Here is a 26,075-nt window from a genome sequence, read left to right as displayed (position 1 = left end):
TATTCACCTTGATTAGTATCACAGCAGTACTCTATGGAATTAAGGGTAGTTGGGTTCTAAAAAAATGAAGGCAGAATAGCAATTGACATCTCTTGAAATCATAAAAATATTTTAATGCTTTAATTCTCCTTCATATTAACATATTAAGATATATTAATATAATATATAGATGTATCAACATATATTAATATAATATATAGATGTATCAACATATATTAATATAATATATAGATATATATTAATAAAATAGGTATTAATATATCTATATTAATATATTACATATAATTACTATATATTAATGCATATATAAATATATATAGCCTACTTTTCTAAATTATGTCATCTTTATACTATAGGCAGAGCAATAACCTAAAAACAGTTTGAGCCTTTATGAGAACAGTAAATCTAGTTCTGAGTTGTAGTTAATAAAAATGTTCAACTGCAGAGTTTCCTAGCTGAGCTTTGAGGAAAATGTTTTTAAGACTTTCTCATTCTTCTTAAAATATTAGCTACTGATAAAAAAATTATTGAAGTAGTGATTTGGGTTTTTAAGAAGGAAGCTCAAAATAGTCCATGCAAATTAAAAAATATTAGCTTATATCTCCCTATAATTGATTTTATTCATAGTTTATCTTTCATCACTAAAACTATTAAATTAAAATGAAAATTTCACAGATTTCTAATTATTTTAAATATTTAGAGAATCTGTGTTTAAAAATTGTCACATCTCTTCTAAAAAGACTGTGAGGTCAACACAGTACACCGAAGATGTGTTTTACTAAATGTTTTTAATCAAATATACTGCCCAATGCCCATACACACTATGAACACTTTAGTTCTTGGAATTAGTCAGAACCAATAAGAGACTTAATTTATTAATTGTAATATGATAGAATAGTTTTTAAGAGAGTTTTGAAAATGAATGTCATTTGTCTGTCATCCCATTTTTTTCAGTCTTCCTCTATTTCTTTGGTCTATGGTTGGTTGTTTATTTATTCATCATGCATTCATTCATTCTGAGAAAGAGTCTTGCTCTGTCACCCCAAGTAGAGTGCAGTGGTGTGATTATAGCTCACTTGAATCTCAAATTCCTGGGCTCACCTCCTGCCTCAGCCTCCTGAGGGCTGCAGGTGTGTGCCACCACATGAAGCTAATGTTTTCTACTTTTGCTAGTGACAGGATCTCACTCTTGTTCAGGCTGGTCTTGAGCTCTTGACCTCTTCCTGCCTCAGCCTCCCAGAGTGCTAGGATTACACGTGTGAACCACCATGCATAGCCGGTTAAACATCACTGAAAATGTGCCATAACATTATCATAAATGATCCAAGTATATTTAAAGAGTAATACGACCCACCCTACATTATTTGGAACTCTGTGTGTTGTTATGACACCACTAGATTTGCTTCAAAGAAGTGAAGACCTTCCTAGGATAGTAGTTAGTCCTTTGCTGATTACCTTAATTTTAGCATTTGAAAGCATTTAACAATCACTTCTTTGAAAAAGGAATTTCAGCCACTGATTCACAAAGCTGTGATTCTGCAAGTGTTATTGCCAATCTCATTGTATCATGCATTTTAAGCTGTAGTTTTCAATTGCATGAAACATAAAAGGGCTGCTTTCCTTTTTCTTTAAAATGCATTAAAATTGCCATATGATGTTTCTAGGATTCAGTGTTTTATGCATAACTATATTCAATGTACTTCATACACTGGGAGCTGACATTTGGGAAAACCAGTTTGAAGGATGACTGCCATAAGCACTTTGGAACACTTATGTACTTGATCTTGAAATCAAATTATAGTTTCACTTTTCCCATAAATAATTAGGTTTGTATCAAATATAGGACAGTCAATTGCCATCTAAGGATGAGAAAGCCTGGAAAACTACCTAAGGGAAAAATTTCTTTTTAATAATGAAAACATAAAAATTTAGCAGCTCTTTCGTTCTTTATATAGGGCTTAGACTCAAATTGCCTTTGTCTCCCATAAGAAACGTTCAGTCAGACTATGGGAAAGCTTGATAACTAAATTAATCTAAACAAGCTATCCATGTGTTTTCCCTCCCACAAAAGGAAAGTGCAAGTTTTCATTAAAGTGGAAGAAATCTGAGAAAAATGATAATAAATTACATTTGTGTTCCATATTATTCACATACTTTATTTAATTTCAATGTATCAACTTTTATTTGATTTTTATCCTTATTCATTAATGTATTCAACAAATGAGAAGTGCTAAAATTTTGGATATGTTTTGAAGGTAGAACTTACAGAATTTGATAATTTTATATACTAGACTCTAAGAGAACAAAATGGAGTGTGACTCCAGGGTTTTTGGTTCGGGGTACTAGAAGGGTGAGTTGTTCTTACTAAGATGTGGAAAACTGGAGGGAACACATTTGAGGGTGGAACAGCAGATAACTTATTTTTATAAGATAACCTACTAGACATTCCAGTGCAGATGTTGAATAGGAAGTTGCAGTGGTGAAAGCTGGAGATAAAATTTAGAGTCATCAGTATGTATATGTATCAATGTGTATTTTTTGCATTTAGTGTTATTTTTTGTGGTTATATCTCAATAACACTTTATTTATGGACACTAAAATTTGAATTTCATATAATTTTCATGTGTTATGAAATGTTATTCTTATTTTTTTTTCAGTCATTTAGAAATGCAAAGACTATTCTTAGTTTGCAGCCATACAAAGGTGGGAGGTCCTTAGGTCATAGTTTGCCAACCCTTGTTTTAGACTATGAAGATAGTTACCAAACATTTATAAAATCTCATGGGAGATAACATTCAATTTGCAAGAATATCACATGATAACATTTAACAGCCAATTAAACACAAAAATGGCCCTAGTCTTTCGAAAAATAATTTATTTCTGTGTTAGTCTATTGCTCTATGCTGGAGTTACTAATGAGTTATTCAATGAAGTGAACAGGTATATGAAAATCCAAGTGATAAAAATTATCTTAGACTGGTTTAAAAACTATTAGTCTTCATCAGTGTTATGTTTTATTTATTTTTGGTATGTATTTCATCTTATATATCTTTATTTTCTGTAATAGCAAATGGTTCTTTATTTATAGCAGTTATACATTTCCTTTTAAAATAGTATTAAGCAATGAGAAGTTAGATATTTTTTAAAAGTAACAGAAAAGTGGTATACAGATATGGCAAAAAATTGGTATAGTGAATCCTGAAGCTGTCTACTTCCACTACATATGTACCCTGGGCCATCTCATTAGTATACAAAAGACACTCAGGAGATTCCTTTAGGAGCTCTGTGCCAAGAATCAGACAAAGACCAAACATTTATTTTTATTATACCACTGTACTCTTGAGTTTTTAGAAGTGGGTATATTGAATACATAGTATTCTTATAAAAATATTTTATTAAAAATGCTTTGTCTTATGTCTCTAAACATATTAGTGAAAGAGCAATCTAACAATGTTATTGCCCTGAAAGAATCATCCTTCTATATCTCTAAGCTCAGAGAAAGTTGTAAAAAATCAAGTTTAATATTCTATTGTTAATATACTACTGTGGATATATCTATATAATGAAAATTTAATGAAGTGTTATGAAAATGGGAACATTTAATTATTGTAATTCATCTGTCTCCACATTCTTTGTGAGATAGAACTCACTCTAGTGTTTAGAATTGCTTATTTATGGCCTTTAAAACTTAGTGGAAGGATAGAATTATGATTTGGAAGGGGATAAAATTTTTAAAACTACCTGTTTTTATCTTTTTGTTCACTTTTAAAAGGTAATTGCTATTTATTCCCCTTTGATTTTAAACTTTTTGAATAAAAGTACAAAAACAGGTACTTATATTCACCAATATCTTATTTAGTCCCAGCTGTCAAAATTGAATTTCATGCACTATGGTTGAAACTTGAAAATATCCTAAAGTAACTTCATAAACTTTTTAATGTATTTCATTTAATGTAGTTTCAGCTCATAAACAATTATACAAGGAATGGGATTTTGACCTATGGATTCTAAATGTAAACAAAGAAAAGTTTTCCTTTCTTAGCCATCACTAGATTCATGCTGATACCCAACAAAAGACAAATTAACAATAGAAAAGTATAAAAATTTATTTAATATAAGTTTTACATGGCAGAGGAGCCTTCAGAAATAGAAACGTAAAGAAACAGGTAAATTTGTACATTTTTTATAGTAAGTTTGATGAAGAAGTGGATAGATGTGGAGAAATATGATTAGAGTACTCAAAGGTATGATTTCATGGCAATAAACTGCGGGGAATTTAGTAAGGTCTGTTTGTTCAGAGTATTCTTGGTATCTCTATGTCTTAGAGGATAAGATCCTTTCTTTTGAGTACAGAACAGTACCTCTGCAATGAGGATCTTATGACCTACTCCAAAGAGGAAGTTAAGGGAATTCTTTTATGGTCTGCTTTAGAGGAATAGGGTGAGGGGAAGGTCAAAGAGACCTTCCTGCTTCTGCTATATTCTCAAATGCCTAGAATCCATATTTGGGGGTAGCGTGTCTTGAACTCTAGCAAATCACTTTCTAATGATTTCGGAACATATCATTTTTAAAAAAACGCATAAGCCAATGTTCACCCAGTTATTACTTAAGGTTATAGTTCTTTAAAGTCTTAGGTGGAAAATATGATTTATACCAAAGGCTGAGTGGCATACACATGAAATCTCATTGATAATGTAATATTTTGACTTTAAAGAGTTTGCCTTGGTTATTATAACCAGAACCAACTATAAATACATTTGTTTTTCTAACATAGCTTTCTTTAAAATAATATGACTTATTTTAAATTGGGGGATTTAGTTAGTACAATGATTACATGTATATAAACTTGTCTGAAAATTGACCACATTTTGCTGATTTTTAAAGTTGTTATGAAAGAGTGAATAAATGATGTTAGGCCAAATGGCTGTCTTCCAAATTTAATTCAAGCCACGTTTCAAAAGCTTCTTGGAGATATTTAAAATTTTGTGAGTAATTTAAGTTAAAAATTACATTGTATTTTGAGTCACATAATGCAAGGAAAATTTTAGTCTTAGATTCTGAAATAAAGGACAGGTACCCCTGGTTCTGCTCTCATATCAAGTCTTAATTGCTACACTTGATTAAACACCAATTTGAGATTTTAAGTGGTGTGCCTATTTGGAAAAAGTGTGTCAAATAATAAGTGAAATAGTTAATTTATTCAAGTTTTACTGTATACTAGGCACTATTCTAAGTTCTTTACATATGTTAATTTATTTAATATTTGCAATAATCCATTCAGGTTTCTGAGAGGTTAATTAACTCACCTTAAGACCTCACAGCTAGTTAGTTAACTCCAGAACCAGGAGTTCAACAGTCTGGCTTCAGAGTCCATTTCCTTAACCGTTACCATACGTGCTATCATATCATAATGCATACCTATAAATATATTAAGATGGGTTTAATTCTAAGAGATTTGTACTTCAGCAGATATCAGTTAAATCATTTATAGTGCACACCCAAGAAGCTTTAAATCCTGATATTGCCTGGATTACAATAATCATTAACGGAACTGTGATTAAAACCTATGATTATTTTAATATTTTAAAATATGATCTATAAAATCTAGCTGGCAAAATACTATTATCAGGGGTCTTCACGTCACAGCAATCTTGTGAAGATTAGAGATAGAGATTTCGGAGTTATTAGTATTTAAAGTGAATTACTCAGTGAAGCCACCCAAGAAGAATGTTGTTCTGGTAAAGGTGACTCAGAAAAGTCGATGAGGTAGACGTGAAAACGTTATGTCATGGAAGCCAAGAATCGAAGAGAGCAGCAGCTGAGGAGTGAGTTCAGGAGCTGTATAAGAAACTGAGAGTTCTGCACGGTGCACCAGTGCACTTGCAATGGTCAGATTGCTTCTCTTTTTTCAAGGAAATCGGCCCTACACAGCTGAAGGAGTTGCAATGGGAAGGAAGTTTCAGGTTAAAGGATGATATGAAATATTCCTTATGGAGAACAGCAGGAAGGCACATGTACTGGGGAAGTGTTATTGGCATGTCAGACATGATTCAGTGTCATTAGAGATTTGTTGTCATGAATTTAGCATGTCTTCAGCAATCTTCATTGTGTTTTTCTCCAGCAGTTTTCAACAACCCCAACATTTGGAGTGTTTTCAGATCATAGAAGAGGAAAAAGGTTGTAAGAAAGTAAGATTTCATAGGACTAGGCTGGTCAAGAAGGAAAGTATGAACATGAAGCAGGTGATGTTTGGCAACAAGGTGGTGAGACAGAAGAAGAAATAGTCTAGGGATGTTAGTAGATATAAACAAGAAGGAATAGAGGAGGGTAGTAAATATCCCATGGCAAGAACCTCAACGCAGTGGAGAAATGAATTGGCAGTGGTATTTTCACCCCCGGAGAGATGTGAAAGAATCAATAGCGTGAGTTTGTGTGCTGTTCAGGGAAAGAAAGCACTGTGAGCAGAGGACAATTCTACTTAAAGCAGTAAGATATAGAAACAACCAAAAATGAAGACTAGGATGTAAGGGAATTAGTTGATTTTTGGACTGTGAGTTCCAAAGGGCAGGCTGTAATTTTGGGGGAGGAAGGGAAATGGTAGAAAATGAGATTGGATTAAGGGGTCTACAAAAATGTCAGAAGAAAAGAAGGAATAGTTTATATTACAACTCTTACCAGTTTTGTCCAAATTCATTGCTTTATATCTCCTTGCAGTCACTTACCATCTTGGACAATAGAATCCCACTCATTTGCTATAGAAAAGTCCCCTAGGTGGGTGAGAACACTACTTATGCTTTCTTTGCCTTGCTAAAACACATGTTCTCTCCAAATTTCAAAAAATACCATGATACGTAAATCTTAAGAACAATGGCTAAGGCTATTTAATTTTACCCCGATTCATAAAAGGAGACAAATGCTCTTTGCCTGAGGGTACTACAGATAATCACGGATTGGCATATTAATTGTCACAATGGTTAATGAACTACACAAATGGATGGCCGAATTTATCACTGTACTCTAGAGTGATTATCAGTTTTCTCTAATTTCAAGTGAGTACCTCTGCTGTAAGCTAAAACAATAAGGGAACAGACCCTTGCAGACTTTAGCTTTTCTCATTCTCTTAATTTTCAGGAGTGGTTTCCAAGAGGAGTGTTCCTTTATTATAAAATGATGTTTTTTTTCTTCATCTCATTTTAAAAGTGCTGAAAGTATACAAGTCAGAGTTACCTTAGATAAAAGACTGTATTCAATCATTGGGTTTGTAATTAAAATGTGCAGACAGTACAGTAGAGTGTTAAGCATCTTGAGCTTTTCAGTTCGCCGCTTGAGAACTTCCTAATCCAATTTTCTCTTGGCTGAGTCCCAATTGTTGTTGGGTTTTTCCACTACATACAATTATGTATTTTTAAAAAGTCTGTCATCAAAGTCCCTGGCACTTTTATAAATGTGCCATTTGAGTATGCATTCTCGAATGCTCTGGACTGTGGCCCGTGAAAGTTGATATTTTAAACCAGAGACTTCAACATGCAAACACAAAAATCCTCTCTGTTCCAGAACTGAGATTGATAGTCTAAGCCTGTAATTTTAAAATCTTTAACTCTGAGATTAAGAAAATAAGCCATGAACAGAAAAAGCAATAACTTATTTGAAAAAATATTGATAATATTGGATAGTAATATATTACACATAACCAAGATGTGACTCTAAGGTGGCTTTTTTTCATAATATCCAGTGTCATTGCAGTTCTACAATTTTTCTGCCTTCATTGAATTTATTGCATCTTGCTTGATTAATTGTAGAAAGGTTTCTAAAATTGCCAGATCTCCTGTTCAGTAACTTTTATGAATGTGATATAATGCAACATCTCACTTAATACTCACAGGAACCTTTCAGTAAAATTATTATGCCCATTTGTTTCTACTAGATTTTCTGTCTTTTTTAAAAGAGGTTTTTAAGTTTTTTCCTTTTTTTTTGAATATTAGAAATGCATTTATTTTTTCTTTGAATTCTTTATTTTGGAAAAATTCCAATCTATAGAAAAGTTGAAAAAGAGCTCCATGAACATCCTCATATCCTTTACTTAGATTCACCAGGTGTTTACGCTTTGGATCCATTTTTTTTTTCTGTTAGTTTTCATATCCTTTTTCTCTTTTACTTATTGATACACATTTTGAATGCTTTTGCCATTACAAATACCTTCTTCCAGTTTGTCACCTCTCTGTGAATTTTTCCTTTGTTACAAATATATATAAATATAAATTTAAACCATCAACTTTTTCTTCTATGATATATACTAAGGTCTTTTAACAGAAATTCTTTTAAACCAAGAATTTAAAAAAATATATTTTTCCTTCATTTCCTTTCACTGTCTATACTATCTTTCATTTGTCTTAAATTTTTACAATTCACATTAAGGTATTTAATCTCTTTGGAGGACGTTTTGTTGTCTTTATGTAATGAGCCAAATTTCCAACATCATTTACTAAGTAATCCATCCTTTCTCTGCAGATTCATGTAGCCATACTGTCCTACATTAAATCTGTTTCTGTGCTCTCTCTCGTCCATGGATATACTTTACGTACCCCTACCATTGACATATAATTACCAGAACTTGCTTAATATCTGGTAGGATGAACCTCTCATTTTGAACATCTCTTGCAAAATGCTTAGCTACTCGTTGACTTTTATCCTTCATATAAATTTTAGAATCAGCTGTAAAAATGTTTCCAATATAGTCCTCTTATTTTAATTAGAATTGCATTCAATATGTATATTAAATTCGGAGAACTGATGTCTTTATGAGGTTAAGCCATATCATCCATACAGGTATATATCTCTTTATTTCTTGAGAATTATATCCTTTCATAGCTTTTTAAGATTGATAATATTGGATATTAATATATTACATATACCAAGATGCGACATCAAGTGGCACATTTTCTTTGTGATAGTCAAGGTCATTACAGTCCTTTTCAGACTTCCATTAAGGCCCATTCATTCTCTGCTAGGTTAATTCCTGTCTAAATACTGTTTGTTTTGTTGCTGTTGTAGAAGACAGCTAATTTCTCATTGATTTTCTAGTTTGTTATTGCTGAATAGGAGAATGATACGGATTATTGCATGTTGACAAACTTATCGAACTCTGTTAATATTTCCAGCAATTTTTCTCTCAGTTCATTTGTATGCCATATGGAAATGATTATGTCATATTTAATTAATAATTTTATAATTATACTTTTAAGCCTAATTACCAATTAATTTTTTTTCTTGTCTGATTTGGTCAGGATCACAAGTACTATGTGGAGGAGTTCCAAGGATAGCATGCATCCTTGTTTTGGTCCCAATATTAAGAATGTTTGTATTTTAAAGTTTTTCTGTTAAATATGATATTTGCAATGGATTTTTAAAAAATAAATAATTCCAGCAAGTCAAAGAAACTATAGTCCCAGTTTCCTAAGTTGTTTTGTATTTTCATGAAAAATACTAAACTTCATTGTAGTTTTTCTTCATTTACCTGGAAGTTTTGTTTCTATTAGACTATCCACATGGTAAATGACATGATAGATTGATTTACTGCTTTTTACCATTGTGGGATAAATCTTAATTGATCATGACATTTATGTCCCTTTATATTTTGTTATTTAATAGATTAATTAATACTTTTAACTATATTCTTGAATAAAATATTCTTAAAATTTATTTTGTGTCATCCTTACCTAGAAAATTATAGTAAACTCAAAAGTTTTTCTTTTTTTTTTTGGTTAAGTCTGACTTATATTTCAAGAAAGGATAATTGTCACTTGAACATTATATAGAACTTATTTGTAAAATGCTGTGGGGCTTGATGCAGCTTTTTTGAGACATAGTGGATGAATGGTTGTTATATATTCATATACATATATGTATACTTTATTAGTTATTGATATCTAATTTAACTTCATTATGATCAGAGAATATACTCAGCTTGATAGAGATTCTTAGTATTTTATTGGGACTGCCTTTTGACTTAAAATGTGTTTAAGATTTGTTATTTTGTGATTTGGAGCTTTATATGTATCTACAAAATCAGATTTGTTATATTGCTTAAATTTTCTATAACACTTTAAAATATTTTTCTCATTGGCATCATGTTAAGAAGATTATGTTTAAATTTCTAGTAATAATTTTAGTTAGGAACAGTTACATCTAATTGGGCTTCTATATCTGTATTAAAAGCAGAATTGAGATAAGATCTTGAGTCCTTAATTAGGTCCACTCACTGCGCAAGTAGTAGCTCTTGTGCACTAGGTGTGCAGACTGATTTTTTTCAAATTTTTTACCAGGAAATTTACAATGGACTTTCAGTATTCTATATGAATGACAAATGAACAAATTTACAGAGTACTTCAAAAGCTCCTACTAATTGATAACCTTCTAAGGGCCATAGATTATTCTTGGGTCCATTCAACTCTAAAAAGATCTCAGTGAGATTATTTTATTTATTATGGAGGTGAGTAAAGTCAGGCTTATAAAGGAAAAATTTCTTCCAAAATTAAATAAACCTTGCCTATTTCCTACTGTGTCGCAATACCTTCTTAATTCCGTTTAGGAATCATTAGTAAGTACAGAAGTATTTTAAATATTCAGTTATGCTTTCTTGTGTTTTAGTAGCTCTTATAAGCAGTTTATAATGAGCTGTTTATTCACAGAAGAGATATGATGAATGTTTCTGTTGCAAGTTGGTGAAAAGAGAGGTGATGATACCATATGGTATGAAAAGATTATAACAGAAATTCAACCTGTCAAAGCACATTTGGCAGGGATAACAAAAAGTTATTAATTTCCTGACTTCTTTTACTTAAATTAAAAGTTTGTGCATCTTCTAAGTTGAAAAAAGAAATCCTAAGAGTAGGGAATATATTGCTTCAACTGTTTTATCTCTTTATATATCAATGACCATATTTTATCAACCCTGTAGTAACAGGTTCTAAAAATTAGTGAATTCTCAGATCAAAATCATTGGGCATCCAATATATACAGTCTTTAATACATTAGTATTAATAAATAACCATGCAGGGATATTATTTGCTTCCAACATCAGACTTCAGATTGCATAAAACACACCTCATTTTATTGTGCTTCACTTTTTTGCACTTCACAGATATCACATTTTTTTAAAACAAACTGAAAGTTTGGGGCAACCCTACAACCAGCAAGTCTATTGGTGCCATTTTTTTAACAGCATGTGCTCACTTCATGTTTCTTTGTCACATTTTGGTCATTCTCACAACCTTTTAAGCTTTTTCATTATTATCTGTTGCAGTGGTCCCCAACCTTTTTGGCACCAGGGACTAGTTTCATGGATGGCAATTTTTCCATGGAAGTTGGGGGTAGGGCCATAGGGGGCAGAGCTCAGGTGGTGATGGGAGAGATGGGGAGCCGCTGTAAATACAGGAGAAGCTTCCCTGGCTTGCCTGATGCTCACCTCCTACTGTGGGCAGATTCCTGTGTTTCATGGAAGACAATTTTTCTACAGCAGGGGGTGGAGGCAGAACTTAGGTGGTGATATGCCCCCATTCCTAACAGGCCACGAACTGGTACCAGGCTGCAGCTCAGGGGTTAGGGACCACAGTGTTAGGGTGCTCTGTGATCAATGGACTTCGATGTTACTATTGTAATTGTACTGGGGTACCAAAAACTGTACCCATACAAGATGGCGGACTTAATTGATAAATGTTTTGTGTGTTCTGCTGGCTCCTCTGACCTGCTGTTCCCAGGTCTCTCTCCAGCCTCCCTATCTCCCGAGACACAACAATATTGAAATTTTGCCAATTAATAGCCTCTTCAGTGGCCCCTTGAATGTTCAAGTACAAGGAAGAGTCATACATCTTTCTTCACTTTAAATCCAAAACTAGAAATGATTAAGCTTTGTGAGGAAGGTATGTCAGAAGATGAGATAGGCAGAAAACTAAGTCTCTTGTGCCAGACAGCCATGTTGTGAATATAAATGATAAGTTCCTGAAGGAAATTGAAAGTGCAACTCCAGTGAACACGAGCATGAAAAGAAAGTAAAAAAGGCTTTCACTTTTGCTGAGATGGAGAAAGTTTTAGTGGTCTGGAAGAAGATCAAACCAGTTACAACATTCCCTTAAGCCAAAGCCTAATCCAGAGCAAAGAAGTAACTCTCCTCGAAGAAATTCTGTGAAAGTTAAGAGAGTTGAGGAAGGTGCAGAAGAAAAGTTTGAAGCTAGCAAAGGTTGGTCTATGAGGTTTACAGAAAGAAGCTGTCTCCCTAACATAAAAGTGGAAATAAAAACAGCAAGGGCTGAGGGAGAAGCTACAGGAAGTTATCCAGAACAGCTAGTTAAGATCATTGATAAAGGTAGCTACACTAAACAACAAATACTTTAAAGTAGATGAAACAGTCTTCTATTGGAAGAAAATGCCATCTAAGACTTTTCTAGCTTTAGCAGAGAAGTCAGTGTCTGGCTTTAAAGCTGCAAACGAAAGACTGACTCTCTTGTTAGGGCTTCAGCTTACTTATGGTTCTGAAAATCTTAGAGCCCTTAGGAATTATGCTAAATCTACTCCACTGGTGCTCTATAAATGGAACATTGAAGCTGGATGACAGCACATCTGTTTACAGCATGGTTTACTGAATATTTTAAGCGCGCTGTTGAGACCTACTACTCAGAAAAAAGATTCCTTTTGAAATATTACTGTTTATTGATGGTGCACCAGCCAAAAGCTCTGATGGAGATGTCCAAAGAGATTAATGTTGTTCACTCCTGCTAACACAATATCCATTCTGTAGCCTGTGGATAAAGGAGTAATTTTGGACTTTTAAGTCTTATTATTTAAGAAATACATTTTATAACACTATAGCTGCCATAGATATTGATTTCTCTGATGGATGTGGACAAAGTAAATTGAAACCCTTGTGGAAAGAATTCATCATTCTAGATGCTATTAAAAATATTCATGATTCATGGGAGAAGGTAGAAATATCAACATTAACAAGAGTTTGGAAGAAGTTGATTCCAACCCTCATGAATGACTGAGGGGTTCAAGACTTCAGTGGAGGAAGTAAGTGTAGTTGGGGTGGATATAGTAAGAGAACTGGAATTAGAACTGGAGCCTGAAGGTGTGACTGAATCGCAGTCTCATGATAAAACTTGAGAGGATGAGGAGTTGCTTCTTATGGTTGAGCAAAGCTCAAATGGTTGAGCTTCTTATGGTGGTTTCTTTAGCTTGAATCTACTGCTGGAGAAGATGCTCTGAACACTGATGAAATGACAACAAAACCATATGGAATAATACAAAAAAATATGTTGATAAAGCAGTGGCAGGATTTGAGAAGGTTGGCTCCAATTTTGAAAGAAGTTCTACTGTGGGTCAAATGCTGTCCAACAGCATCACTTGCTACCGAGCAATCTTTTGTGAAAGGAAAAGTCAGTCAATGTGGCAAACTTTATTATTGTCTTATTTTAAGAAATTACTGCAGCCACTCCAGACTTCAACAACCTGATTAGTCAGCAGCCACCAACATCAAGGCAAGACTCCTGCCACTAAAAAGCTTAGGACTAACTCCCTGAGGGCTCAGTTGACCATTAGCATTTTTTACAATAAAATATTAATGAAGGTATAAATGTTGTTTTTTAGATATAATGCTTTTGCACACTAGTAAACTATAGTATACTGTAAACATAACTTTTTAGATGCACTAGGAAGCCAAAATATTTATGTGACTCACTTTTTTGTGATATATACTTTATTGTGATGATATGGAACTGAACCCTCAATATCTTTTTGGAAGCAATCTGTGATGATATGGAACTGAACCCTCAATATCTTTTGTGATGATATGGAACTGAACCCTCAATATCTTTTTTGGATGCAATCTGCCAATTCATTTTTATATATCTGATAGGTAGAGATATTAAATTGTAATGAGTATATAATTGGTTATGTAAAATTTAATCATTCATTCTCCTTATTGATACCTTTAACTTCTTTCATGTATAAATTAGTTCTTTAAACATATTTATTGAGTTGCAGAAGTTTACATAATGCTGAGTTGTAGAGATACTATAATTCAAATTTTATCTATCATTGATTTGATATTAATTGATCCTAATTTGTTATATTCCATTTTTCCTAACTTCAGACTAATCTGATTCATAAACAGCACAACATTAATGCTTAAAATTTGATATTGGTGTTTTGCCTTCAAATCTGCAATATTTTTATGGAGACATGAGGCTTGGGAATGAAAATGTTTATGATATATTCTAATCCATTTATTTCATTTATTTTGGTATGTTTCATTTTCCTTTTAATGAATTTCCTATTAACAAAAAGTAGGAATGTAGCTATTGGTGATAATATTTAAATAGCAATAAAATTCATAGTTGAAATATAATGATTATTTTTATTTATAATTTTTATGTTTATATTATGTGACTTTCATATTTTTTTAAAAATTTTTAATATCTTTAATACTTACTGATTTATTATATTACCATAAAGAAACATTATTCATTTTTACTCAGAACTATTAAATTAAATTTTAAATTTTTCTTTTAATCTTCCTATAGTGGTAAACAAAGAGATAATTGAGTATAATAGCATAATTTCAGTATGATATAGTGTTACTAGCATAAAATCCATTTGAAAGAAATATAAAGCCATCAGGATTTCCATCATAAGTATAATCAATTGATTGAGCATTTTCAACATAATGGCATATAAACATGAAGTTTTTAACTTTTCCCTGATCACTAATCTTCTAACTATGCTATCTTAAATATCTCTTAACCACTGGGTAACAGATCACATCTTAGATAGATGTTGCAATGTTGCTAGTCTATATTGGTTATTAAATGTCTGACCAATTTAAAACTTGAATAATATATCCCATTTCAAGCATCCTTCCTCCATTGCCTGCTAAGATTTATGTCTAGGGGATAAATATTAAAAAGTATTTCTTCTTCTTTCTACTATTTCATATATTCCATGAACAGTAGAATCCTAAAATGGCCTTGTTTTTACCCTTGCACTTGTAAAGACTGGGAGCACCTAGGTTTGTGGTGTGGCAAAGCAGTGTCTCTTGAAATACGGATTGCTGAATCTTCTTAGTCCTGTTTGGAGCCTTGTTGTTGGCTGAGCGGCAGTAGGGAAAGCCCATTCAATATACAGATGCATTCATATTTATTACCTGTTTTTTATTCTATGAAGAATAGTTTTGTCTTGAGAAATTTACTCACATTACCTTTGTCATTTCTATAGTAACTCAATCAGAATTTAAGGGAGGAAAGTCTTTATTCCTTTCATATAATTAGTTTTATAGCAGGGAGAGTAAATTCAGCTGCATACTGACACTGGAAATGTTGGGAGACAAATCAGAATGCCTATGTACGCCATGATAGCTCTTTAAATCACTATTAAGCATGCAGTTCACTCACCAACACAAATTAGCTAAGTCTCTAACAATTTCATAGGATCTCAGAATGTATGAATCTTGAAGTTAATAGTATTAACAGTTCTGCCAAAATCATTTTTTTCTTTTATTTGTTGTGACTTATCAATGACCAGATATTTTGACTTGGGGAATAAACTTTCAAAACATGCCCCCTGTTGCTCCATCTCCCTTTATACCAAACCTTACCGATCCGACTATTTTAAAAATATTCTGTATTATCTACATATAATAGAAGGGAAAGTTTTAAACTATTTAAAGAATTTGTCTCATTTATATCTTGAATTTCAGATAATGCCTTCAAAAATAATATCAGAACAATAATCTATTTTTAATAACTCTAGAAATCAGAAAAAGAATATCCTATGGCTAACTTGATTCATTCATGTTGTTTTTGTCCATTCTTCTTCTGTCTAGACTGATAATTTGAGCCTTTATATCATAGCTTTAATTTATAGGTTAATTTTAAAATGTACTTTGAGCTAAGCCTCCATGAAACGAGACTTTAATAGACCTTTCGTGTGCTTTGGAATTGTTATAGATTATATATGTAATTATTGTCAATCTGTGCAGAGACCCCCTAAAATTTCTGATCTGTTCTAATGTTGACTTTTAAGATATTTTTATGAAATTAGTATTTAAATAAACTTTTAGACATTAGTAAGAATAAAATAATATTTGACAAAAGAAAACTAAACTTTAATGAAGAGTGTCTTTTCTCATTTATCTTGAAAATTGTGTATATGAGATAATTTACTTAATTTTTAATAAGTCACCACCATTAATAGATAACCCTATAAGTTCCTGTTAACATCTGCCAGGAGCATTTTAGGCCTTTGCATGTGCATATTTTTACAAAATCTTAAAATAACTGCAGGGGAAGTGTTTTAGTCATACAGTCTGAAATGGGATTTTGTTTAAATAGACTTTCATTGGTAAATCAGGATAAAAATTATTCAGCTTTAGAAACTAGTTCTGTAGATCTTCTTTGTAGAAAAAAAATCAACAGCATATAGCTTTGCCACCTTAACTGATGGCAACATTATCATCAATTTAATCTGTATTTGGTGGAGAATCATTATTAAACTAGATTGTCTAAGCCAATAGAATGTCTGACAAAAATGATGGAAGGCACTGACATAGGTAATCTTTAGTGATGGTTGGACTTTAAAACCATTGTATATTATTTGTATCAATCTGAAGATAAAATTAAATGCTTTATTAATTATTGCACAAACTAAGTCACTGTAAAAAATACTCTAAGATACAGTGGCTTAAACTTTATTATATGACAGTCTGGAAGTAGGTATTCCAAATCTAATACATCGGCTCCACATCAATAAGCAGTTTCCAGTTTGGAGTCTAAGGCTCTTCTGTTGCTTTCTCCTAGCCAAAGGGGAAGAATAAATACAGGGGAGACCAATTCTAAGGCTCTAATTGGAAAGACCCAGGAATGTCACAATTCACTTCTGTGCACATCCTGGTAGACACTATTTCAACACATGGCTACAGTGAGCTATTAATATGTAAATGAAGCTGAAATCACTGTTATCTTTGTTATTGGGTGGGGCACCTGGTCCTTACAATTGCCAACAAAAACTGCTAAATTGCAGCCTGCTATCCCTTTTTGGATATTTCATATTAAATGTAAAATACTTGTCACTTCAGCAGCTATAATACAATCTTTGTATTTTAATTTTTAAAAGCAATTGTGTGTTACAGAGATGGGAAACAAAACACTGGGAGGGGGAGGGAGGGAGGGATGGGGAAATGTAGGTTAGAGGATACAAAGTAGCAGATATGTAGGATAACAATTCTGTATATCTAATGCACAGCATAAGTACTAGAAGTAATACAATTGAACTCTATATGGATTTCATGCTAAATGAGTAGATTTTAGTTATTTTTGCCACAAAATAAAAAAAAAATGGGTAACTGTGAGATGATGGATATGTTAATTTGCTTCCTTGTAGTAACCTTTTTACTATCTATATGTATCCTGTAGCATCATGTTGTGTAACTAAATATAAACAATGACATTTATTTTAAATGAATTTATGTACCTTCATACAATTTGTAGAGCATTTTGGCATGTATTCCTATATGCTAACCTCTGTAACTTTCTGTGACATTGTACAATACTTATTACGGTAGAAAGGGTTATTCTAATCATGACGTTAGCATCACGAATGAAATATATTGATGAAATGTGAATGCATGTAATAATAGAATTAATATGCTATGTTTTATAACTTTTTGATATTAATATAGGTACAGGAGTTTCTTTCTAGGGATGTTTTACGACTGTTATATGTCATCACTTCTTACAAATTCTTCTCTCTTTATCTTTCACACATCCATGACACTGTTTAAATATCTCTCAGAATTTTGTTTCTTGGCTTAAAATTCTCTTTTAACATTCTAGTTGAGCACTGTCCAATAGAACTTTCTTTGATGACAGAAATGTTCTAGGACTCCCCTGTCCGGTATGGTAGCCACTAGCCATGTGGAGCTTTTCAGTACTTGTAATGTGATTAGTGTGAACTGAATTTTAAATTGTATTTAGTTTTAAATTTAAATAGCTACATGTGGCTAATGCTCACCATATCAGATGTAACAATTCTAGTCACTCTCTGCTCCATTCACCAAATTATTTCAGTCACATCTATTTTATTGCATCATTTTACTCCTGAAGCATCTTCAAGTGAATTTAACTAGTCAACGTTTATATATTTGCTGTTTTATTCTTTGAGTGAGAAATTTTGTACTTTCAATGTGACTTTAAACAGTCTAATAATAACAGCAGTATGTAATATTTATTGAGCACTTCATGTGTTAGGCACTGTTCTGAGCATTTTATACATAATAAATCATTTTATCATCACAAGAAACTTACATTATAATTATCACTGTTTCATAGGTGTATAAACTGACACAACTGCAGGTTAATTAACTTTTGCCTAAGATCAAATGCGTTGCTAGTGAGTGCCTGATTTAGGATGTAAACCCCAGGCAAACTGGCTTCAAATACCATTCTTTGCTATTCCATCATTCTGGAGAGTGAGTTTTTATCAGTGGTTCTCTTTATTAAAAATTCATCACAGTTGGGACCTTTCTAGGAGCTTTATTTGTGTATGCATAATACAGGCAACTCAACTGCCTCTGGCGTGAGGGAAGAGAGAAGAGCAGTTTCTCTTCCTTATTTGTTTCATCACAATTCTCTCTGCAGAAACTGTTTGTAAAAAATATGATCCAAAATTTTCCCTAACTAATCTTTACTAATTACAATCTTATTTTATCAGAAAGATACCAAATAAATTAATTAGTAAATATAAGTGACAATAAGCAGATGCTATATGTTTGCTCCTATTAACTGCCAAAGATTATTCAGGTTGTTTTTTTTTGCCCTCATACACTAACAGAAAGAGTTTTAAAGAAGTCGAGATTGATTATTTTCAAAGGGTTATGATGTTAAGATTTAACTCAGGTCAATGAGCTGCAAGTTAAAATTACTTAGAAGCGTACTGTCCATAATTAAGTAATCTTACCTACTAATATTACAGAATAAGGATACCTTTAGATGACATGGAATCTGTCATTTTAAGCATGCCCCCAAGCCTTTTCCAGATTGCTCATAAAATTTCTCATTCTCTAGAGAAATGTGATCTTCGAAGAAATAAATGTCTCTGTCAAGTCACAAGTAATATGAGCACATGATGAAAAAATGGAATTTTTGAGTCTCATAAGGGATATTGCAATATTGTAAAATTGATTTTGTTCCTTGTTATTTAAGTTCTCATGGTCATTTTAGGATTTACTTTCTGGATCTAAAGGGTTATGATTCCTTTTAGGGAGGTGGGGGACAGAAGCCTTTGGGGAGCAGGAGAATATTTTTCATATGAAATTCTTTGTCATAAAATGCTAATGTTGGTGTTCTTGTCTTTATGTCTATGCATTCTTTAGCTATGAGGATAACAGACCCTTCATCAAGTAAGAATGACCTGAATGGCTGATAAATTCCATTTATCAGTGTGGTCCCATGAACCAGCTGTCAGATCAGTACTGAAAAATCATTAGAGCTTCTGTCATTCACATTGAGGCAGAAGAGCAAACTGTGCAGGAAAATAATCTGGCATACAACTTAACATGCAGAATAAATATGCTGCGGGTGTATTGCCACAAAAATTCTGCTTCACCTCTGTTAATTGGATATTACCTGAATTCAGTGCCACAGCAATAGCAATTTCCTGTGGTACAGACTTGTCTTGCTTTTAATAGCTTTCTCCTTTCAATGTGATGTGTTCTTCTGTGCTGCATACGTCCGCATTTCTGTTGTTTGTTTGGGCATCATTCATCTAAAATTATTTTGTGATTTAATGGTATATCTTCAAAATGATCTTATGGGTATGAAACTACCCAATTGCAATTGCCATTAACTAATTGCTATATTAAATGTCCCATAAAGAAAAAAAATGCCTCCTTGAAAAGTTAAATTTAACATATGCAAAATTATCCCTTTCAAATTTGACACCTGTCACTTGATTAGTGATCTAATTATTATAGTGATCGAATTATTAATCTATTTAAGTTTCTGAAACAAAGCTACAAGTCTGTACTAATCTAATAAAATGTTAATATTTGGGCATTTTTCCCATGTACATTTTAAAATGACAAGTCCTGCAAGAATAAACTAAGATTGGCAACCTTTGGGTGACCTTGCTGTAGACTTTCAGTTTGTTCTTCTGGTGAAGAGTCCTTTGTTTTCATTTTCTCCAGTGCCATTTCACTTATTCTTCATGCTTTTGCTTATTTTTCTTTCTTTAAGAATCAGGGCTTATTGCAGTTTTCTATCACTTAACCCTTGGCCCACCATTTGTTTTCTAGTAGTTAATAGATGATTTTAGTATTTGATCGTATCATTTGTTTTTAAATCTAAATAGTAATTTTGCCTTCATTTCATGGCAATTCTTCCCATTTTTTCTTTTTCCAATGTTTGTAAGAAGCTGAGACCTTTCCTTAAAAGCTCCCATATTTCTGAATCCAGTTTTAGAATAAAATATTAACATCTAAAATGTTTTCTAATTCATAGAAGTAAATGTGCCACATGAAATAGCAAACCTCTTTTAGGGATTCTCTATTCAGGAATGTTGACGTTTTAAATTAAACATGTTCAATTTAGTGTACATTTAGATATGAAATACAGTGGCTAATTGTTATGGGAGAAAAATAGTAAATATTTATAATTAATTTTAATAAGATTTTAATAACTTGTTTGGGACCATGTCTTTGTTACTATGTAGTTCTGTAAAAAACAAATTGAACTCAGTTTCAGATTGTGGTAAACATGTGATTTTTTTCTCCTTCACCTTGCAGAGTTTTAATCCCCGTAAATATATCTTCCATAAACAAAATAAGTGGAGGATAATAGTCTGCTGAAAAGAAATATTAGTTTACCCTGTTCAGGGAAGATGTGCTGGAAATTAATATAAGATGTGGGTTCATGAGTGTACAGAGATCTTGACTGGTGTGGTCCTGTTCTCCCATATACTTAGAAAGGAGTTAGGAAGGATTCCATTTTCAATTATTGGAATCCCATCTACTTGAAGAATTCATTTTAGATTGATAGTAAATATATAACATAACCATAAATATATGAACTTCTGTCACCCATTCATATGATTCCAAATGGCAACTTGGAGGAAACTAAGAGAATGGAGTGAGAATGAGAATTTGCTTTTCATTCTATACTACCCTGTCCATGCCACTCCATCACCATTCTCAGCTTCATCTTCTCCCTGCAGCTCAGACACTTCAAAGACATGAAGGTGCCCTAAGCCTTTGAGATTTTTTTCAACAAAGCTGCCAAATGACTGATTTCTACAATCTAGTCCAGCATAGCCTGGAAGACAGCAATCCAAAGGCTAAAAGAAAGTAGAACTAGAGTGATTCCCATACAGTGGAACTAGTTTTTCTATCCACTCTCTCTCACTCTTACTCTATGTAACTATAGAATCAGACAGGTAGTGTCTTTAAAATTCATACATGTACTTCAAATACGTGTATTTTCTTCTGAGTTATTTTTTTGGTCAGTAAACACTAAAATTTTATGAAAAAAGAAAAATTTGGTAAAATGGGCCTAAAGTGTATCAGATAAAGCATTGATGGAGGGAGATCAATCAAACAAATGGTATACTAATGAGACTAGTGGACATAGCTTTATAGACTTTTCCCCCCTGCCATTCAATATAATCACACCTCATGCCATGTGCATATGTGCTGCTAATACGTGAATAATTTATGGTACAGCTCTGCTTGTGCTTAAATGAATTTGTGTTCATAACATTTCCATTCATGTCTGTCTCCTCAAGCTTGAAAACTTGTAGTTTCCATTAAAATCTTAAAGTACTTACACCAATTGTCTCACCTTTCCTGTCAATAAAACTTACCATAACATTTTTTTTTAGTGTCAGTATTGTTGATATGATATGGTTGTGAACTAAAAACCAATTATTTGATAACTTTTCATTTTGTCTTCTCTCTACAGATCATGGGTTATAGGTGCAATAGCTCTTCTCTGCCTGTTAGGACTGACCTGGGCCTTCGGACTCATGTATATTAATGAAAGCACAGTCATCATGGCGTATCTCTTCACCATTTTCAATTCTCTACAGGGAATGTTTATATTCATTTTCCATTGTGTCCTACAGAAGAAGGTAAGCTAGAATTCTCTTTTTGAAAACAAATGGCTTTAATCTCATGATACAAAAGCAGCTATGACATATTCTAATAGATCAACTCTTTTCTAAAAATGTCATGGAGGCATGATGATATCATGGTATAGAAAATATGTATGTGTATATATTTTTTTCTTTAAAAACTAGTTTACATTAGAAAATATAAATACCTAGATATTTTATGGTAAAATAACATACACATATTTTTTGGATGAATGATGGAATAACTTAGTAATGATCTATATACTTCTTTTCTTTAAAAGCATCTCATAAAATCTGAGTGGAATGATAAGAATGCAATATTTAGTTTTTTAATACTGACCTATTTTTGAAATATTTTACAAGGACATAAAATGTATATTTTCAAAGTTAATTTTAGCAACTAAACATTGTCTTACATTTTTTAAAAATTCCAAGATTGATTTTCTAATCTTATTTTAACCTGGTTAAAAATGTGGTCTCTATAGCTCTGATCACATAAACCCCTGAGCCATATTATCTGGGTTTGAATCTCAGTTCCTCCACTTAAAAACTTGAGTGACTTTTGGCAAGCTAATTAACCTCCTTATGTCCCAGTTTACTCATGTGTGACATGGAGGTGATAAAAATAATTATGAAATATTGAAAGAAGTGGCTCTGAAAATGAAGTGGGAAAATGTAAAAAAAAGAAAATTCTGAGAAACAATAAAATCTATAATTTTTCCTTGGAAAACAAAAAAAGAGTAAAGATGTCTCTCTCTAGGATTTTTGGTTTTAGAGACTGGTGAGACCAAAAACAGAAGTTGAAAGAGTATACATTTGTCAAGATAGACAAAAATAAAACAAAATTTCATCCTGTTTCAATTTAGGTAGTGGTAGGTACCACTACCTAATGTGTTGACCACTAGAATGTGTTGACATGATCACAAATACAGGCTAGAGGAGTACCAATGAGTCAGGCTTCTAAATGTATATTATAGGAAAGAAAAGAGATTATATTAGAATGTACATAGATTCTAGTCTCTTGGATTAGAATTCACCTTAGAAAACAGATTATTTTAGAATGGATGAGCCTTCCCAAATAATTAATATATACACCCCCAAAATTACAGTAGCCTAAGTCAATATATGTGTATATTTTACTCATTGCCCAATTGATGGGGGTGCCCCATGGAGGGACACTGGCTGATGAAGTCTCAACCAACCTCAGTACATGATCTCATAGCTGTCTTGGGTGTTGGCATCCAGCAGGCAGTCTGGGAAAGAGAGACGGGATCCTTTGTAAACATCCTGAAAGTGGCTCACACCCCTTCTACTTATTTTCCATGAGATAGAACTCTATGGATGGCACCACCTAAACTGCAAGGGAGCCTGGGAAAGACAGTCAAACTTCTATTGCCCACAAAGAGGAAGAATTGCATGTGGTGAACGGCTAGCAGTCTGTCACACCTGAGGAGTTTAAAAAGTTGGAGACATGCAAATAGTGAATAACAATAGTGATGGAAAGAAGTAGGTGTCAGAAAAGAAGAATGAGAATCAAAGTGATATGCTAGATTAAAGATAGGAGAAAAGGTTAAGAAGGAGACAATGGTTAGTGTTGCAATAGTCTTCAGAGAAGTCAGAGAAACTAGGTACTTGGGAAAGAAGTAGATTTGGATAGAAGAAAACCATAACTGATTCTCAAGAGAAATATACACAAAAAAAATATGAGCAAAATCGAAAGATTAGGAGAAAAGGTAGCATTTATTCATGAAAATAAGGGAATATATTAGGCGATTATAATCAATCATAACATATTAAAGTATAGTGGATCCGATTTATCTGACACCTTTATTTTATACATTAGCTGGAAATTTGGATTATCATAATTTTTAAATTTTCTTATTTTCTTGTGTTTTAACCAATTTCCTGAGAAGTAATTTTTAAATTTTAAAATTAATATCAAAATTTTCTACAAAGCAGAAAAGAATTTTTTGCACTTTATACATAAATTATTTAAGTAGTATTTTTTACTAGGGAATAGCTATTACAGTTTTCCCAATTATTATTTATATTTTTCTTGTTTTAACAGAAGCATATCAGTGGAATAACTAGGAATGGCATTTGATATCCATGTAAAATTTTATACCCCAAGACCCAAAAACAATTCTAGAGTTCTTAGTATATTTAGCATATTTAAAATAAGTTAAATTTTAAAATAAAGCTTAATTTGTGATTCATTACAACAGAGTTCCAGAAACTACAGCTTGTGAGCCAAACTCATCTAGCTGCCATTTATTTTCACAACCAGTAAGCCAAGAATGGTTATTACACTTTCAAATGTTTACATTTAAATTCTAAATTAAGTACGTACACAATATCCTTGCTTTTGCTTCTTTACTCACAAACCTAAAATATTTACTTATCTTACCCTGTATGAAAAAATTTTCCAGGCCCTGAATTAGAAGCTCACTTTTATAATTTACAATACAACACAATATAATTTACAAAATCTGTGATTTGAATTTTAAAATTTTGGTGGCATTTTTACTTGGTGCCAAGAACATGACCCAACATCAGATAATACAGAAGATGGCTTTGTTTTTTTCATACCAAAAAAAAAAAAATCAATACTTGTCTTTGAAATTTCAGAAATAGTCTTAGGAGATTTTTTTAAGCCATCTGATTGAATTTAATATATGCGATTGCTAATGTAGTTTCTCATATGTTTTGATTAGAGAAATAGAAAATATTTCATTTTTGAGATTTTTTTGTTTTATTGGGTTATTTGTTGATTGATTCAATTTATTAACAAAAAAAATCAAACTTTTTGAGCTGTCAGTCCTTTTTTGAGTGTGGATTACGTAATTATGTCATGAATATTTCCACCAGTGACATTGAAGTGGTAACTTTTGCTTTGTTTTACATTCAAATATTTGATATACTTTCAAGCTTCCATGATAATTTTTTTCTGATCTGAGAGTACAAAAGAAATCTTTCATTAGTAAGATATATTCTCTTTCCTGTCTTCTATATTCTAGAACAACATCACACCGAAAAAAGATACCATCTGATAGCAATAATTAAGATGGAGTACTCTGTGAAATAGATTTAATATGTAAATGATTGAACAGTCAAATAACTGTTTTATTGTAATCTAAAGAAAAATGTTTCATAGACATGGTCTGTGTTTTTTTCTTTCTTTTTTTTTAAGACATAGGCTTACCATTTAATGTAAATTAGTTCAAAATATTTAATCTTCGTGGGAAAATACAAGCAGTCCATGATAAAATCCTATGATTTATATAATATTGCTGCCTTTGTAACAGAATGCAGAGGGATTCACTTTCTCTTTTCTCTCTCTCTGTCTTTGTAACAAAATATTTGTTTAGGTTTAAATCAGTTCATTAAAAAATATTCTCTCATCTAGAAAGAAAAATGACTCTTGCTGAGTACATTATAAAAAACGAAGTTTTTTATAGTAGGACATGGGCCAACAAGGTTATGATCAAAGTCTAGGATCTTGGAGGTGATTCATAAATTCAGTACAAATTACTAAACTATTAGCAATAGTGCTGACCTGTAGGTAGAGATTGTGTTAAACCTTCTCAAGTTCTGATTGAATAATTTGCCCTATTCTTTCCAGATACAAAAAGCAAGATAATCTAACAGATTACTTTATTAATAACAATAATAACATAAAATGTTATTATATATACAAGGTCATATATTAATGTTAGGAATGTGGCATCTTACAGCTTTCTGATCATAGAGCACCCATAGACCTTTTCACATAAGATACATCACTTAACCTTTCAGTCCTTGAGTTTATTTTCATTGTTGAACTATTTCAGTATCTTATATGTAAAACAAAGGTTATAATTATTCCCCAGAGTCATTTTGAGGGAAGTACCTGGCATAATTTT

At 32.2% G+C, this 26,075-nt stretch overlaps 1 protein-coding gene across 15 annotated transcripts in view; it reads left to right on the top strand.

Moving 5' to 3' along the window:
• ADGRL3 (adhesion G protein-coupled receptor L3) overlaps nucleotides 1–26,075 on the top strand; it is a 780,724-nt gene that overhangs the window by 694,102 nt on the left and 60,547 nt on the right. For 9 of the 15 annotated variants that reach the window (XM_075997934.1, XM_075997936.1, XM_075997926.1 and 6 more), the window contains 2 exons: nucleotides 19,421–19,447; nucleotides 22,002–22,170. In XM_075997934.1, coding sequence (XP_075854049.1) covers nucleotides 19,421–19,447; nucleotides 22,002–22,170 — 196 coding nt within the window. The remainder of the gene's footprint in view (nucleotides 1–19,420; nucleotides 19,448–22,001; nucleotides 22,171–26,075) is intronic. The other 6 variants (XM_075997928.1, XM_075997925.1, XM_075997927.1 and 3 more) reach the window with 1 other exon arrangement.

The sequence above is a fragment of the Microcebus murinus genome, chromosome 26, assembly GCF_040939455.1.
Source record: "Microcebus murinus isolate Inina chromosome 26, M.murinus_Inina_mat1.0, whole genome shotgun sequence".
Lineage (NCBI taxonomy): Eukaryota > Metazoa > Chordata > Mammalia > Primates > Cheirogaleidae > Microcebus > Microcebus murinus.
Note: the sequence above shows the minus strand (reverse complement) of the source record. Positions and strands in the feature narration are given on the sequence as shown.